This window comes from Scardinius erythrophthalmus, assembly GCF_964197995.2.
Source record: "Scardinius erythrophthalmus genome assembly, chromosome: 14".
In the NCBI taxonomy this organism is placed as follows: domain Eukaryota; kingdom Metazoa; phylum Chordata; class Actinopteri; order Cypriniformes; family Leuciscidae; genus Scardinius; species Scardinius erythrophthalmus.
Genome location: NC_138234.1, coordinates 25,790,303 through 25,807,489, shown reverse-complemented (window position 1 = coordinate 25,807,489; position 17,187 = coordinate 25,790,303). Strand labels below are relative to the sequence as shown.

The 17,187-nt window shown below is 40.3% G+C and overlaps 1 protein-coding gene across 1 annotated transcript; it reads left to right on the top strand.

Moving 5' to 3' along the window:
- The first annotated feature begins 6,348 nt into the window (after positions 1–6,348).
- Positions 6,349–16,987, top strand: LOC308702652 (complement factor H-like). Its single transcript, XM_081385661.1, has 13 exons — positions 6,349–6,446; positions 9,119–9,313; positions 9,393–9,566; positions 9,647–9,823; positions 12,044–12,238; positions 12,318–12,494; positions 12,575–12,751; positions 13,940–14,116; positions 14,199–14,360; positions 14,494–14,673; positions 15,719–15,913; positions 16,350–16,535; positions 16,708–16,987. The coding sequence occupies exons 1-13, from the start codon at positions 6,377–6,379 to the stop codon at positions 16,899–16,901; spliced, it is 2,259 nt and encodes a 752-aa protein (XP_081241787.1). The 5' UTR covers positions 6,349–6,376; the 3' UTR covers positions 16,902–16,987.
- The last annotated feature ends 200 nt before the right edge of the window (positions 16,988–17,187 follow it).

Here is a 17,187-nt window from a genome sequence, read left to right as displayed (position 1 = left end):
ACTCCCTGTTATGACAATGGCCATTTTGGCCCTGTTATCAAATTTATGATAAGGAAATATGACCAAACAATTTTTTTTCCTCAGATCTTAGTATATTTGATTTTTCAGTCATTACAACTACTTCTGTAGCACCTACTGAGGCTTAATTGTATGCTACATTTACACCCCTGGTGCTCATTCTGGATTTTTTTTTTTTTGTCAATTGAATTTTGATGAATATATAATGAAATCACATAAGTCAAGGTTCCCTTTCGAGGGAACTCGCGATGCGTCAATGACGCTTTGGGAACACTTCTGCGTGATTGCGTCTGAAGCACTTGTATCAACTAGTCCAATGGCGAGAGTGGGCGTCACGGGCGGGTGACGTGACGACCAGGAAAGGATAAAGGACATCCGGTTTAGAACCGCGCTAGCTTCTGTGCCTCAGCAAGCGCTCTGTGTTATTTATTGTAAAAACAAGATATTATGGCGCACAAAACAACCTTATATCGCGTGTTCCTCCCTGCCCTCTGTCTTTACGGGTGGGGATACACACGATGTATGTGTTGTTTGTTTGGAACGGAGCATGTTCTGTCAGCGCTCGAGGGTGCTGACTACGAGCATTGCAAATTACTATCGTACTCGCTCCGTTCCCGCTTGTCACTCTTTGAGGAGGGTGTTCAGGCTCGCGTTCCTCGCAGTACCGACCCCGTGTTGCCGAGGCAGCACGGAAGTTGGTATTGTGGGTACGCAAATGGATCTCGCGGAGAGGTTAGAGACGGGCTCTACCTTTTCTCTGCTTTTATCTGGGGGATCCAGCGCTCTCTCTCTTTGCGATCGGAAGCCCGCGCCGCGGCTTCCGTCCTGGTTAGAGAGCTCGGTGTTTCAGCAGTCTATCTCTGAGGAGGTAGAGTGCTGAGCATCGATGCATGTCCACAACCACAAGCATATTCTATATATCTAGACAGGAGTATGGGGAGCAAACAGCTTTGGATTGTGTGTTCCTCCCTGCCCTCGCTTCATTACGAGTGGGGACACACACGATTCATGTGTTGTTTGTTTGGGAGTGGAGCATGAACGGTCAGCTCTAGTAAAATAAGGGGACTGACAGTGTTCATTCATAAATTCCCGACGTGTATCTTTTGCACTATCGAGAGTTTAGCTCTGCTCCCGATGGCTTTCTTCTCGAGGGAAGAAAGTCAATAAAGATTATTTGGCTCGGATCTCGCGTTTGCTGAGGCAGCGTGTAGATTACGGGTCTGCAATAAAGATTCTGTTACTTGATCTCGGATCTCGCGTGTGCTGAGGCAGCGCATAGATTACGGGGTCTGCTACAACAATAATAGTGGACTGGCCATGTTCATTCATGAACATTACCGACGTGTGTTCACTATCAAGAGTTTCCCCATGCTACTGTTTATTTAAAAAAAGACTGCAATAAGAGTCCAGTGGTTATACAAATGCAATGCATTGATTAAAGAGATACATAGTGTATTGCAAGCTACGAATTTAGGATTATTTTATTGTATGTTGAAACTATTTTTATATATAAGCTTATATATAAATATATATTCAGCCACAGACCATATTAACTTGTCTGGTTGATCTTTTGCTGTTTGATTCTGAGGAACTAAATAAGTGGAAAATTTGCTTATCTGACTTTCATTAGTTAGATTCATGTATAAGTTCAGCATTTCATCCAGACTGTGTAACTTGTCTGGTTGATCTTTTACTATATTTTATTTGGAGGAATTAAATGGTAAAATTATGTGCTGAGCATCGAGTTAAGGGAATTGAAGATTCTAAAAACCATCTCAATCTCCTGTGTACAATGAGTTTGGAGTTTACAACTTCATAAATGGGGCTGCTGGGCAGAGCAGCACTAGCCATTAACAATCTCCTTGTACAGGCAGAGTGGCATTTCCTGTGCTCCCCCTCAGAAAGATTGGGGACCAGAATGGCATTCTCAACAGAGGATGGATCTGAGGACTGTTTTCTGTGAAAAAGGCTTCGGCCAAGGTCCTGATGCCACTGGTGTCAGACCTCTGGGGGCAACCCCGACCGGGGTGGAGCGGTGTTCACCTCAGTATACGGTGCCCGCCCCACCTCGGTGCCCTCAGGAGGCCGTTTGGCCAACCCCGCACCCTTGGTCTCGGGGCGCAGCGGTCTCCAGCGAGCATATGGCTCAGTGTCACCACGACACCGTGTCAAACTCGCACCCTCTTAGGGGGGTTCAAAAACAGTCAGTTCGGTTGTTTCCTGCCAGGATGCTTCAGGTCACTGAAGTGGCTGTTACAATAACATCAGAGGCCAGTCTCAAGAGACTGGTACCCTTAGTAGATTTTCTGACAGAGTGGAAGAATCTGCTGAATATATCTATGGGTCCTGCAGATAATAGAGAGAGGTTACAGAATCCAGTTTCGTTCTCCTCCACCTTGTTAACAACGGGGTGCTACTCATGTTAGTACACCTGAGCAGGCTCTGGTAATGGAGCAAGAAGTAGAGTCTCTATTAGCGAAGGGAGCTATAGAGAGCAGGTGTACTCGCCCGACAGAGAATCGGGGTTTTACAGCGCTACTTTATTGTTCCGAAAAAGGATGGGGGGGTTGCGTCCCATTTTAGATCTCTGTCTGTTGTATCGTGCAGTCATGAAACTCAAGTTCAAGATGCTCACACTCAAACAGATCGTGACTCAAATCAGATCCGAGGAATGGTTTGTCACGATAGATTTAAAAGGCGCTTACTTCCATCCTCTCTCTACAAAGGAGTTTCCTGTGGTTTTCTTTTGGGGGCAAAGAATACCATTATCGGGTGCTTCCATTCGGTCTAGCTCTATCACCCCGCACATTCACAAAGTGCGTAGATGCAGCTCTGGCCTCGTCAGGCTGCAGGGCTACGCGTTCTGAACTACATCGATGACTGGCAGATTCTGGCGGAATCAGAGCAGTTAGCGGTTTGGCATCGAGATGTCGTCCTCACTCAGATGAAGAAATTGGGGTTGAGACTCATGGCCAAGAAGAGTGTGCTTTCTCCATTACAGAGAACCACTTTCCTTGGTGTGGTATGGGATTCAGTCACGATGCGAGGCACACTATTGCCCGTTCTTGTAGCTGCTATCCTCACAGCCACAAAAGAGTTGAAGCTAGGCCAGTCACGCACTGTAAAACAGTTCGAGAAACTGTTGGACCTCATGGCAGCAGCGTCCAATGTGATACCCTTTGGCCTACTGTACATGAGACCTTGCAGTGGTGGCTCAGAGCCAGAGGGTTCTCCCCGAGGGGAAACCCACTTTGTACGATCAAGATCACGCGGCAGTTTCTCCGCTCCTTGGTTATATGGAGGAAATACTGGTTCCTATCCCACATGAGCAGTCACGCACTGTGAAACAGTTCGAGAAACTGTTGGGCCTCATGGCAGCAGGTCCATTGTGATTCCCTTTGGCCTACTGTACATGAGGCCCTTGCAGTGGTGGCTCAGAACCAGAGGGTTCTTCCCGAGGGGAAACCCACTTCGTACGGTCAAGATCAGCGCGCTTTGGTTATATGGAGGAAATACTGGTTCATTTCCGAGGTTCCGGTGTTGGGAGCTCTTTGCCATCGAGTTGCTATCACGACAGATGTTTACCTCACCAGCTGGGGAGCGGTAATGGGAGGCCGCTCATCCCAGGACCTGTGGAGGAGTCATCTTTTTTGGTACATAAATTGCCTGGAGATGATGGCAGTCTTCAATGCGTTGAGACATTCCTCCCAGACCTGAAGGACCTTCATGTGCTTGTCCATACAGACAACACATCGGTGGTCTCTTACATAAATATGTTGGAGCAGATATCCTGTTGAGGCAGGGGCTGAGGCCCAGGGAATGGAGGCTCCACACTGAGGTGGTGGAGCACATTTGGGGGGTTTATGGTCAGGCACAAGTGGATCTCTTCGCGTCTCAGGATACAACGCACGGTCCACTTTGGTTCTCCCTCACACGCCCAGCTCCCTTGGGGCTGGACGTTGTGGTATGGACATGGCCGAGGCTACATCTGTACATCTTTCCCCAATTACTCTGCTCCCAGGAGTTCTGGAGAAGGTCCGCCGGGATGGATAATTATACTACTAGTAGAACCATACTGGCCGTGCCTACTGGTTCTCAGACACGGTGTCTCTCCTCGACGGCTCTCCCTTGGAGATTCCAGTCAGGAGGGACCTTCAGTATCAAGTGGATTGGGTGATCTTTCACCCAGCCCAGAGATTTGGATCCCATGGGTTGGGCCTCTGAGGGGGCCCAACTCATTGACTTAGAGACCATAGAAGAGAGAGAGACCATAGGAGACCATACTTCACTCCAGAACTCCCTCCACGAGGAAACTTTTTGTATTAAGTGATGGGTTTTCACTTCATATTGCGGGTTTCGGACAGTGGGGCCCAGTTTACTGCCCGATTGGTACAGTGCTGGAGTTACTGCTGGTTCAGTTTCCGCAGGGCTATCCCCTTCCACACTGAAGGTGTACGTGGCGGCCTTAGTGCCAACCATGTCCCTTTTGGTGGTATTTCCCTGGGGGGGGGGGGCCTTTGGTTCTTTCTTCCATGGTGCTTTTAGACCAGGACAGGAGTATGGCGGCTTAGAAGCCTTATTATATATGTAGATATCCCTGTAGGATGTGGTATGCGGCAGCCTGGTCCTTTCCGCTCACATTCGTAAGGCGTTGCAACTTCGACCTGGGCGCTTCCCCAGGTTCTCAAATGCTCTTGTCTTAGTTGTGCAGTATTCACACAGACAGGTTCTGTTTCGTATGGCGTATTGGGCATTCTCGTTCCCAAAGCGTCATTGACTTCCTACTTTCCATTGACTTTCCTCGAAAGGGAACGTCTCAGATTACGACTGTAACCCTAGTTCCCTGAGAAGGGAACGAGATGATGCGTCACTTTGCCATACTTCCTACATCCCTGTGATCGACTTGCTTCGGCCCTTTTCGAAGCTAGCGCGGTTCTAAACTGGATGTCCTTTATCCTTTCCTGGTCGTCACGTCACCCGCCCGTGACGCCCACTCTCGCCATTGGACTTGTTGATACAAGTGCTTCAGACGCGATCACGCAGAAGCGTTCCCAAAGCGTCATTGACGCATCGTCTCGTTCCCTTCTCAGGGAACTAGGGTTACAGTCGTAACCTGAGACGTTTTTATTATTTGTCAGAAATTTTGGAAACAGCATTGCCAAAAATGTAAACCTCACTGAAATTGAACAGAACATAAAATGGCTCAAAAAATATTTAGTTTGACATTTAGGATAAATTAAAAAAAAAAAAAAGAAAAGTTGATCCTATTCATTGATTGTGCCAAACCTCAGCACATGACATCCATTTACTTATAAAGTTAAAAACCTTTGAGTTTAAAGGAGAACTCCGGTCAATTTTAACATTGAGCTCATTTTTTGTACATTTGGAGTGCTGTCAGTACAGAGAACAACGACAAAAACGCGCATAGGTTTAGTTGCCTATTATCACGCGCGTGAACTCGACAATCGACTACTTTGGACTTCGACCGAAAACAGGATGCAAATACAGGTATGTGCGCTGGCTGAAATAACATAATTTTTATACATATCTTTCACATCTACTGCAATCAGATTCACCCGTGTTCACTCTAAAGGAATCACTCACATGGCTGGGCACTTGTAATGACACATCAAGGATGTTAAGAGGCTAAAAGCAGGTTTCGAACTTGCCCCATTGAAGTCAACAGGGTGCAAATTTTAAAAAGAGGATAACACGGTGTAGGCAACACCGATTTTTGTCGTTGTTCTCTGTACTGACAGCACTCCAAGTGTACAAAAAAATTAGCTCAATGTTAAAATTGACCGGAATTCTCCTTTAACATTTCAATGTTTCCCAAAAGTCCACACCGTAAGATCCTGTAAATGACATCCAGTTTTTACGGTGTAAAAAAGACAAACATTTATTTATTTATTTTTTCAGCCTGAGATAAGGAGGGCAATCTAGGTCATCAAGAGACAACGACTCTTTTTTTTTTTTTGAAGCACATGCTGATACTTTAAGGGTCAAACTCTTCTTTTACCTCAATGTATGTTTTAGTAACATAAGTATTATGAAACAATCATTAATTAATGTAATAATGTTCTTCTTTAAATGTAAAGAACACTAGTCAGTGAAAAAAATCTAAATCTAACAGGTTTAACCTGTAAAGCACAGCAGTGAATACATCAAAACACAAGGGTGTAGAGTTAAATTCAAGCTAATCACCAGATTTTTTATAATATCCTTCTGCGCGACCACAAAGTGGTCTGGTATAAAAGAGTCCTCCTTTTGACTTAGTAAATGATTCACTTTTTGATTCCCCATCATACAAACAGAGTGAGAAAACAAGTTACAGTCATTTGTGAAATGAGAGTTCAAAATGAGAGTTCCTGTACAATTCATCAGCTTTTCCTGTTTTTTATTTTCTGTTGCTGTTGTGCAAGGTCAAGGTGAGTTCATTCATTTTTAGTAGAATGTTATTCGTATTATATACACGTCCAACACTTTTAAATGACCTTAAGTTGTTTTAAAGAGTGTTGACTACTACATCTTTGTGTAACGTTTGTTTGTGCTTCTCAGAAAGTCGTTGAGAGGATATTATATGAAAACATACAGAACCAGTTTGTAAAGCTTCATTATGAATATTGAAACAATATACAATACAATATTGTAAGTGAACTGCGTGCCAGGTTTTATAGATTCACTGCTGGCAAAATTGGCTTTCAATAAATCGTGGCTGCCTATTCAGAAGAACGGTGAAACAAATTGAAATCAATGCTACATGACTATAGAGAAAATGAAGAAAAGGGCTGTTTAATGTTTTTTTATTAGTATTATTTATTATTATCATTATTATTTTTATTATTATAGAAATTATCAGAATTTTGATTTAATTTAATTCTGATTGGATTATTCTCCAAATTAAAAGTAACAAAAAAAAGATGCTACATTTTAAATATTTGTTTAAAAGTTTGAAAGTTTTGTGAATCTTCTTCAATTTCACTCATTTCCAATGCTCTATGGGACAGATTCATTCACCACAATATACTTTATGATTTGATTTAAGAATTACAAGAGTGAACAGTGAAAATATTGCTTGTGCACAGAGTGGTCTGGTGTAAGAAAACCCTCTCTTTGATTTTGATAAATGATTAACTTGTTGATCCCCAAGCAGACAAGAGTATCAGAGACAGACCAACAAAGATACTTGTGAAACTCCTCGACTTCGTTGTTTTTCTTTAATGTCTTTTTCATTTAGATTTTATTGACTTGAAAATAAATGTGTAACGGGGTTCAGATGTTATGGGAAGAAGGAGGCGGGAACCGGCGGACATTCAAACATATTTAATAAATAAATACACAAATACAAAAATGAAAGTAAAAGCCAGCAGCCCCTCACGGACGACTGCTGGCAACACAAACAGAAACAAAACATGAACTAAAAATCAGGCCTGTCCTCTCTCGCTCTTCACTGTCGTCGCTCCTCCTTTATGCTTCCGCTCCTCCGTGAGAGATGCGAGACCGGTGCGTCGCGCAGGTGTCACTCATTTGCAATCACGCCACCGGCCTCGTGCCGTTCTCCCACGGCCCTCGACCTCGTCCTGCTCGCCACATACCCCCATCGCCCCTCGCAGGCCGGGGGGTACCACCGAGGCTGCGCCTACTCCCCCCCCCCCTCCCCGGGAGGACAGATCACGGCGGCTGCGGTACCTGGGGGTATGGACAGACGAGGCGAGAGTACAGGAGACGGAAGCATGAGGAGCGACAGAGACGAGAGAGGGGAGAGAGGAAAAAAAAATAATAATAATAATCTTTGATCCGGTTCCCGGAGACACTGCCGCTCGGCCCTCAACCAGCTGAGAGACTCACTCGCGGTGCCATGCGATGGTACTGGACATCCGTTGGAGGACGGCTCGACGCTCCTCCGCCTCCTGGCGGACGGCGATGGCTCCTCCTGTCGAGGGCAGCCGGCAGCGAGCCTCCCGTCCCCTGCTCCGCCCCCATCATGGCCGACGGCAACAGGCTCCGGCCCACGGCGAACGGGAGCGACTCCTCCGCTCCCTCGCGGATGGCAGCCATCCCTCCTCGACCCAGGAGGACGGCAGCGAGCTCTCCGTCCCACCTGATCTTCTTTCGATCCAGCACCATCGCCTCGGGCAGCAATCGGCGGCCGACGCTCCCTCGTGCTGCCCGACCTCCTCAGCACCGCGATTCCTCCCAGCAGCGAGGGCTCTCCGACAGCGTGTCCCTCCTTCTTCCCGGGTTTCGGCACCAATGTAACGGGGTTCAGATGTTATGGGAAGAAGGAGGCGGGAACCGGCGGACATTCAAACATATTTAATAAATAAATACACAAATACAAAAATGAAAGTAAAAGCCAGCAGCCCCTCACGGACGACTGCTGGCAACACAAACAGAAACAAAACATGGACTAAAAATCAGGCCTGTCCTCTCTCGCTCTTCACTGTCGTCGCTCCTCCTTTATGCTTCCGCTCCTCCATGAGAGATGCGAGACCGGTGCGTCGCGCAGGTGTCACTCATTTGCAATCACGCCACCGGCCTCGTGCCGTTCTCCCACGGCCCTCGACCTCGTCCTGCTCGCCACAAAATGTTAAATTATGCACTTCCCAAAACATTTAACTTTTAACAGCAAATGGTGATTTTAAACTTATAACAAGGTCTGAGTTTGTTTTTGGAGCAACGGTGTTGTATACTTGTGAGAAAGGGTAAATGTGCTTTATGCTTATTATTCTCTTTATATTGTATGAAATGTATGAAGGCCCTAAATGGACATGGTGGTGGAAACAATTAAGGATGGGAGAAAAAAAAAATTTTCAAATCGTTTGCGTTCCCTCGGCTACTTTATAATTGCTTGCTTAATTTCCAAGCAAATATATCTAAAAGTTCTCAAAATAGAAAATGTGCTTATACTTATTTAGGGACTTTACTCTATTTATGGCAAGCTATATTTTATTCCCATTTTAGGATTTAAAAAAAAAAAAGTCAGTTGTCAGAATAATTTGTTTCCCCAAAAAGACAAAGCATGCAAATCCAGTTTCACACATTTTTTTATGCTTCATCTCTTCTTACCCTTATTTCTACATAATTATGTCTTGTACAGAAGTAACTTGTGAGCTTAAGTCAACCACATTTGGAGTAAAAAAGATCAACCCAGAGGGAAAAACTATTTTCAGAGCTGGAGAAAGTGTGGAGATCACCTGCACTGAAAAATACATGATCTTTCAAACAAAAGAAATCATCTACTCATTTACATGTCGAGAGAATGGGCAGTGGGATTATGAGCCTGTTTGTGCGGGTAAGATTATAGAGAAACAGTTCTGCATTTATTGCTGAACTTAATGCATGATATTAAAATAATGTAAATCTTGTTTCAGAAATTAGATGTGAAGTTCCATATGACCAGCATGTGTCTAGCCCAGGATATTACTTCTCGGGAGATAAGACATTGGGAGCAAAAAAAATTTACTATTGCATGTCTGGATATGTTAAAACAGCAGCAGAGGCCACATGCACTCGAGACGGATGGACACCAAAACCACTGTGTGATAGTATGGGCTGATATTAAATCTTACAATTTGTGCATATATTATGAATTCAAATTAGAATGATGGATATTTTTGTTTTACAGTAAACATGTGTGCAACACCAAACATCCCAAATGCAGAGATTGTGGGAGATCAGAGAACACACTACAACATCAATTCAAGAATACAATATAAATGTCGTCCTGGGTTTGAACCAGAGCAGCCTGTACAAATCACCTGTAATTCCCAGACTGAATGGACAGGCATACGACAATGCACTGGTATGATTTTTGTATCATTAATGATTATTATAATTGATTTTATTTATTATTACTATCACTTATTATTATTCTCAATATTATTATAGAAATGATCAGAATTTTGATTTTACTTCATTCTGATTGGATGATTCTCCAAATTAAATGTAACAAAATAAAGACAACAATATTTGTTTAAAAGTTTGAAGGTGTTGTGAATCTTCTTCAATCTCACTCATTTCCAATGCCGACAGATTAATTCACCACAATATACTTTATGATTTGATTCAAGAAGAACATAAGCGAACAGTGAAAATATCAGAGTAACACAGTCTCACCCCAAAACGTCACATGACGGGTCTTGACCATACGGCAAAATACAACGAAAAGGGTACCCCTTTAACGTCCATGTGTGACGATTCGGGTTATGGGTAGGTTTAGGTATGCGTTAGGGTACAGCTAGGAGGCGCTGCTGGTGCGCTTATGTCTGCGTCTCATATTGACGTTATAGGGTTACCCTTTTCGTCGTATGTTGACGTATGGTCAAGACCCGTCAGTATGTGACGTTTTGGGGTGAGACCGGGCTGATCAGAGACAGACCAACAAAGATACTTGTGAAACTCCTCGACTTCGTCTTTTGGTTGTTTTTCTTTAATGTCTTTATCATTTAGATTTTATTGACTTGAAAATAAATGTTAAATTATATGCACTTCCCAAAACATTTAACTTTTAACAGCAAATGGTGATTTTAAACTTATAACAAGGTCTGAGTTTGTTTTTGAAGCAACGGTGTTGTATACTTGTGAGAAAGGGTAAATGTGCTTTATGCTTTTTATTATCTTTATATTGTACGAAATGTATGAAGGCCCTAAATGGACATGGTGGTGGAAACAATTAAGGATGGGAGAAAAAAAATGTTTTTTTAAATCGTTTGCGTTCCCTCGCAAAACTTCTGTGTTCTCTAGCAAAGATGTTTGCGTTCTTTTGCTAAACCTGTTGTGAGCTCAGGCAGACGGTCCCTTCAGACTCTTCTCTCTGCCGCCTGCTCATAGAGACCAATTTATATTATAAACTCGTTTTGAGGAAAATTGGGTTGTAGCTTGTTGTTACTATGATTGGAAAGTGATTGGGAGATTACAGAGGAGGGAAGTTATGGTGATGCTATTCACTTTGAGTGTGTATCTAATGACAAATGATAGACGGAAGTAGTGACATTCACTGCACAGAGACGGGCGAATGGAGTCACTCTGTTCCAAAGTGCAAAGGTTCATAACACTGGTTATTTGTTTGTTTGTATCTTCGCCCAATGATCACAGATTTCTGAGCTTTATTCAAAACACCAATTTAACTATTCCTCTTTCCCTTGCTTTTCACACAGAGATAACATGCACAGCACCAGATATACCAAATGGTTATGTTGTTGAGAAAATGCAAGAATACCAGAAAGATGCCATATTAAAATACAGATGTTCACCAGGGTTCAAACCTAGAGAGGGAATCCCCAGATGTGCTAAATTTGGCTGGACTCTAAACCCAGAATGTGATGTTAATACACCAATGTTACATAATAAACAATTAATATGTGAAATAACACTAAAATCATTATATCCATATAGCTTTCATTATGCCAAAAAAAAAAAAATAGATAGACATTAATCTTAAATTCAAAACTGAATATTAAAATAAAGCATGTAGTTAATAAACTAACATTTTATATTTCCAAAACAATCAAGAAACTATTTGCTTGATCTTATTTATTTTATTTTTTTCTAAATGATGAAAGGAGTCAACACACCAATATTTGTAAAAGTTGAGAAAATGGAATGAGATTATTTACTTTCTTCCTGTGATGCTGTAGAAAGTGTCCAGCTGATTTTATAGGTTTTAATCAATGTTTTTTTTTATTATTATTGGGGGAAATCATGAGGCAACTGGCATGCTGATCATTATTATTTGGTAAAAATCAGCTAAAAAAAAAAGCTACTTTCTAATTGCTTGCTTAATTTCCAAGCAAATATATCTAAAAGTTCTCAAAATAGAAAATGTGCTTATACTTATTTAGGGACTTTACTCTATTTATGGCAAGCTATATTTTATTCCCATTTTAGGATTTTTTTTTTTTTTTTTAAAGTCAGTTGTCAGAATAATTTGTTTCCCCCAAAAGACAAAGCATGCAAATCCAGTTTCACACATTTGTTATGCTTCATCTCTTCTTACCCTTATTTCTACATATGTCTTGTACAGAAGTAACTTGTGAGCTTAAGTCAACCACATTCGGAGTAAAAAAGATCAACCCAGAGGGAAAAACTATTTTCAGAGCTGGAGAAAGTGTGGAGATCACCTGCACTGAAAAATACTGGATCTTTCAAACAAAAGAAATCATCTACTCATTTACATGTCGAGAGAATGGACAGTGGGATTATGAGCCTGTTTGTGCGGGTAAGATTATAGAGAAACACTTCTGCATTCATTGCTGAATTTACTGCATGATATCAAATTAATGTAAATCTTGTTTCAGAAATTAGATGTGAAGTTCCATATGACCATACTGGTGTGTATAGCCCAGGATATTACTTCTCGGGAGATAAGAAATTGGGAGTTAAAATATTTTACTATTGCACGGATAGATATGTTAAAACAGCAGCAGAGGCCACATGCACACGAGACGGATGGACACCAAAACCACTGTGTGCTGGTATGGGCTGATATTAAATCTTACAATTTTTTCATATATTATGAATTCAAATTAGAATGATGGATATTTTTGTTTTACAGTAAAAATGTGTGCAACACCAGACATCCCAAATGCGGAGATTGTGGGAGATCAGAGAACACACTACAACATCAATTCAAGAATACAATATAAATGTCGTCCTGGGTTTGAACCAGAGCAGTCTATACAAATCACCTGTAATTCCCAGACTGAATGGACAGGCATACGACAATGCACTGGTATGATTTCTGTATCATTAATGATTATTATAATTGATTTTATTTATTATTACTATCACATATTATTATTATTCTCACTATTATTATAGAAATTATCAGAATTTTGATTTTACTTCATTCTGATTGGATGATTCTCCAAATTAAATGTAACAAAATAAAGATGCTACATTTTAAATATTTGTATAAAAGTTTGAAAGTGTTGTGAATCTTCTTCAATCTCACTCATTTCCAATGCCCGACAGATTAATTCACCACAATATACTTTATGATTTGATTCAAGAAGAACATAAGCGAACAGTGAAAATATTGCTTGTGCACAGAGTGGTCCGGCATAAGAAAACCCTCTCTTTAGACTTTGATAAATGATTAACTTGTTGATCCCCAAGCAGACAAGAGTATCAGAGACAGACCAACAAAGATACTTGTGAAACTCCTCGGCTTCGTCTTTTGGTTGTTTTTCTTTAATTGCGGCCAATTTTGTTGTTGTTCTTTATTTGAATGTTTTTTTTTTCATTTAGATTTAATTGATTTGAACATAATTGTTATATTATAAGCACTTCCCAAAAACATTTAACTGTAGTGTTGACTAGTTGTGCAAGTACTTCAGCATTTAATGTGTTGTTGTGTGACGTTTGTGCTTCTCAGAATGTCTTTGAGAAAACATTAAATATGGAAACTTAGAATCAGTTTACAAATCTTCATACGCTGATGGTGAAACAGTGATAGTGAACTGCATGACAGGTCATATCAGATTATATTGTACTTATGTAACTGGTCCTATTCGACTTGCTCCTTGTTGGATTCGAGCCGAGGACTCTGGCATGGGAGACGGACACACTAACAAGGACTCTAAAGACCACAGCCTCTAGTGTCAATTGCTAGTGCATCTCTTGAGGCCAGGGGAGTGAGGTTTACACGCACAGCTCTTACTGTACTACGACAGTTACACTTGTAAAGAATGTAAAAACATTGTGTTCATAGTTTTGAAATAGGGGTGGGATAATAATGTTCCTTTCTGTGAGGTTACGCTCTCTTGGAAGTTTTTGTTTTTGTCTTTGAATTTCTCAGTCATACTGCCTTTATCTTGAATTTTTTCAATATCCAATAAAATCATTATACATCTGCATAATGACGAATCAAAACATATGAGGATCATAATCTTTATGTTTTTAAACTGTTTTCTCGCAGCAAAGCAGAGATCGTGCCGTGATCTATCCGTGGAAAACGGGTTGATATACAGCCACCCCTCCAATGAAGAAGAACTCTTTTACACCTGCAACACGGGTTATAAACCCTTCACTGGGAACTGGTGGGATTCAGTGACATGCAGTGAAGGCTCTTGGTCTGAAGAACCTCGGTGCATCCGTGAGTTTTATTATTGTCAGTCTCAGGGTGTTAGACGAATGATAGTGGACTGAAATGTGCTTCCTGTTTTCTGTCTTTACAGGGGAGGAAGAATGTGGAGCTTTTCCCAGTGTTCCCCATGGAAAACTAAAGCAAAGCCTTCATGATCGAGGAACTGCTGAAGTGGAATGTGATCCAGGGTTCATATCAAGTCAAAGCTTCATTACATGTATCAATGGTACATGGGAGAAACCAGTTTGTGAGGGTGAGCTTCTCAAACTCTTATTGCATGTTTGTGGGGAGCAGCGACAGCATATAGTGGACAATAGACACTATTTATTGACGATGTTAATCTCAGTCTTACTGGATTTCATGAATTCCCATTAACATTTTTTTAGTGGATGTCAGATGTAACATTCCTCCAAAGGTGGAATATGCATTCATAACATCTAAACCTGATGAATTTTATGCACATGGATCTAGTGTAACATATGTATGTCGAAGCTCATTGTTAATGAATGGGAAGAGTACAGTTTTCTGCCGCAATGGAACTTGGGAAGAAACACCAACATGTGAAGGTAAGATTTTGATTGGTTATGATAACTGTCTTTTAAAACTTCTTATTATAAAAAAGGGGGGTAAAAGAGAAAAGATATTTGACAATCAAGATGAATAACATCAAGTCCCCAGATACGTTTGTCATAGTGACGACAATAATTATAAAATAAATCAAAAACCCTGTGAAATCATAATTTGAGCTTTGGTAGGCTACTTTTTGTCTGTACTAGATTAATATGTTATTGTAATAATAAACATTATCAGCTTGATGGTATATATACTGTATGCTGGATGAGTTTTTTGTCCAATCAAATGCTCTCTAGAATCAAAATAAAATGAGTGTTTTAGTGCCATTGTGCTACACTCCTTTCTTATAAAAAAAGTTCTAACCTGAGAAAAAGGATTGAGTGATTTAAAAATGGTCACAATAATCGCGAAACAAAAACAAATCGCAAAACAAAATGATGATAGCAACTCTTTAAATAAAGTAGTAGGGACACTAAGTATAATGTACACACCTGAATGCATCTGAAGCTATTAATGAGGACGTTTTTCTGACTCCACAGTCTCTCGCCACATATTGTTTTTCTTGAGAAATTTTGGGCACATGAGAAAGATTTGTACGGAAATAAAGAACTTCTAGAGCACTGAGCCATATAATAAAATTCCAGTATAGGACGATGGATCTGTGAAAATGGAAAATGGAGTGGAATGTTTTTCTGCACAAAAGAGTTACTTAAAATGTTATGAATCTAGAATCACATTTACTTACATAATGGGTCAAAATTTACTATCCATGATGAACAACAGCTGAGAATGATTGTGAATTAAGTGGAAAAATGTAATTTGTTTTATTTATCTATTTGTATCACAAATCTCACACGAGCTAACACACCTTAGAGTCAGGATACTCATTATATAAAAAAAATGCTTGGCTGTAACGCGGCTAGTGCAATATCATATGTTAAAAATGTAACTGTTATGCTAAACCATACTCATCGTAAGTTAGGGCCACATAAAGTATAAAAGCTTCTCTGTGGATAAATAAGTGTCTGCTTTCTCTAGAGGCAACATGTTCTCTACGCAAAACAGTGGACGACTTAAAAATAGAGCGTTTCCCTGATATTGAGGGTTCAGTCAAACCAGGACACAAGTTAATATTTTCATGCAATGGACAATTGCTGATATTAAAAGGACAGAGAGAAATCACCTGTCAGCCAAATGGAGAATGGAGCAGCCCTTTCCCCAAATGTGTAAGAGGTAAGGTTATATGCTTATTTAGTTTAGTTTTATTATCAGTGTTTGCATCACTATTGCTCATGTTAAAGCAAATGCTCAACTTTGATACGTAATTCATCGACACATCATCTCTCTTGATTTGGGCAAAGAAGATGTCCTAGCAACCACCCAGAATAACCTAGCAACAGCATAGCTACGCACTAGCACTGTGAGAGCGAATTTTATATGGATAAACGCAATTTTGATTCAAATTTAGATCTAGTTAGAATATACTTTATGGAAAAATCCACAGATCTATTCAATTCAGAAAGACATTTTAAAGCATTTTAGAAAAATGACTACAAATTCTCATATTAATAATGTGTATTACATTAATAGCATGTTCAATGTTATTATCTTCTTTGGTGATCTAAAAAGAGTTAAATAAATAAATAAATAACTTTGCTTTCCCCTTTAGAAAAATGTGGACCTCCACCACAAGTGGACTCTGGAGATACAACAGAAATGACAAAACCTGAATACAATTCAGGGGAGAGAGTTGAATACGTCTGCTTTAATAAATACACACTGGTTCAGCGTCACCCCTACTCCAAATACATGACCTGTGAACAAGGCGAATGGAGAGGGAATATTAAGTGTTTGAGTAAGTATGAACACTCTACCATATACAACAAAGATACGCGAGTCTTTTCTAACAGTATTTATTGTTATTATTGTTATTATTATTATTTGTAAGTTTGATGTAATCTTGTAGTCTTGCAGTGCTGATGAATCAATGAATGTATATTGTAACAGTGAGATGTTGTTTGTTTCAGAGCCTTGTTCAGTGACGGTGGAGGAAATGGATAAAAGAGGAATAGAGCTGAAATGGGGTGGACGGGAAAAGATATTCTCAGCACATGAGGATAGAATCACATTTGTATGTCAGAGGGGCAAATATTTAATAGGCAGTATCCTCCTAATACAATCCTGTAATGATGGAGAGATGAATTTGCCTAAGTGTGTGTGACAAGGAGAATAAAACATCACTGATGTAACAGCTGAACTAATAAAAAACAAATGGAGCTAATCAAAATAAAACCTTTTACAATTCAGTTTCTCTGTTTGTAATTATTGCAATTAAAACTAAATAAATGATAAAAATCAACATGTTTAAAATGTGATTTTAAAAAAACAAAACAAAAAAAAAAACATTAACTTATTTAATGCCAGCTAAGTGAGAATGTGAATGAAAAAAAAAATCCAAAAAGATTGCAAAAAGCCTGTAAGAACAAAGAGAAAAGTGCTAATAATCA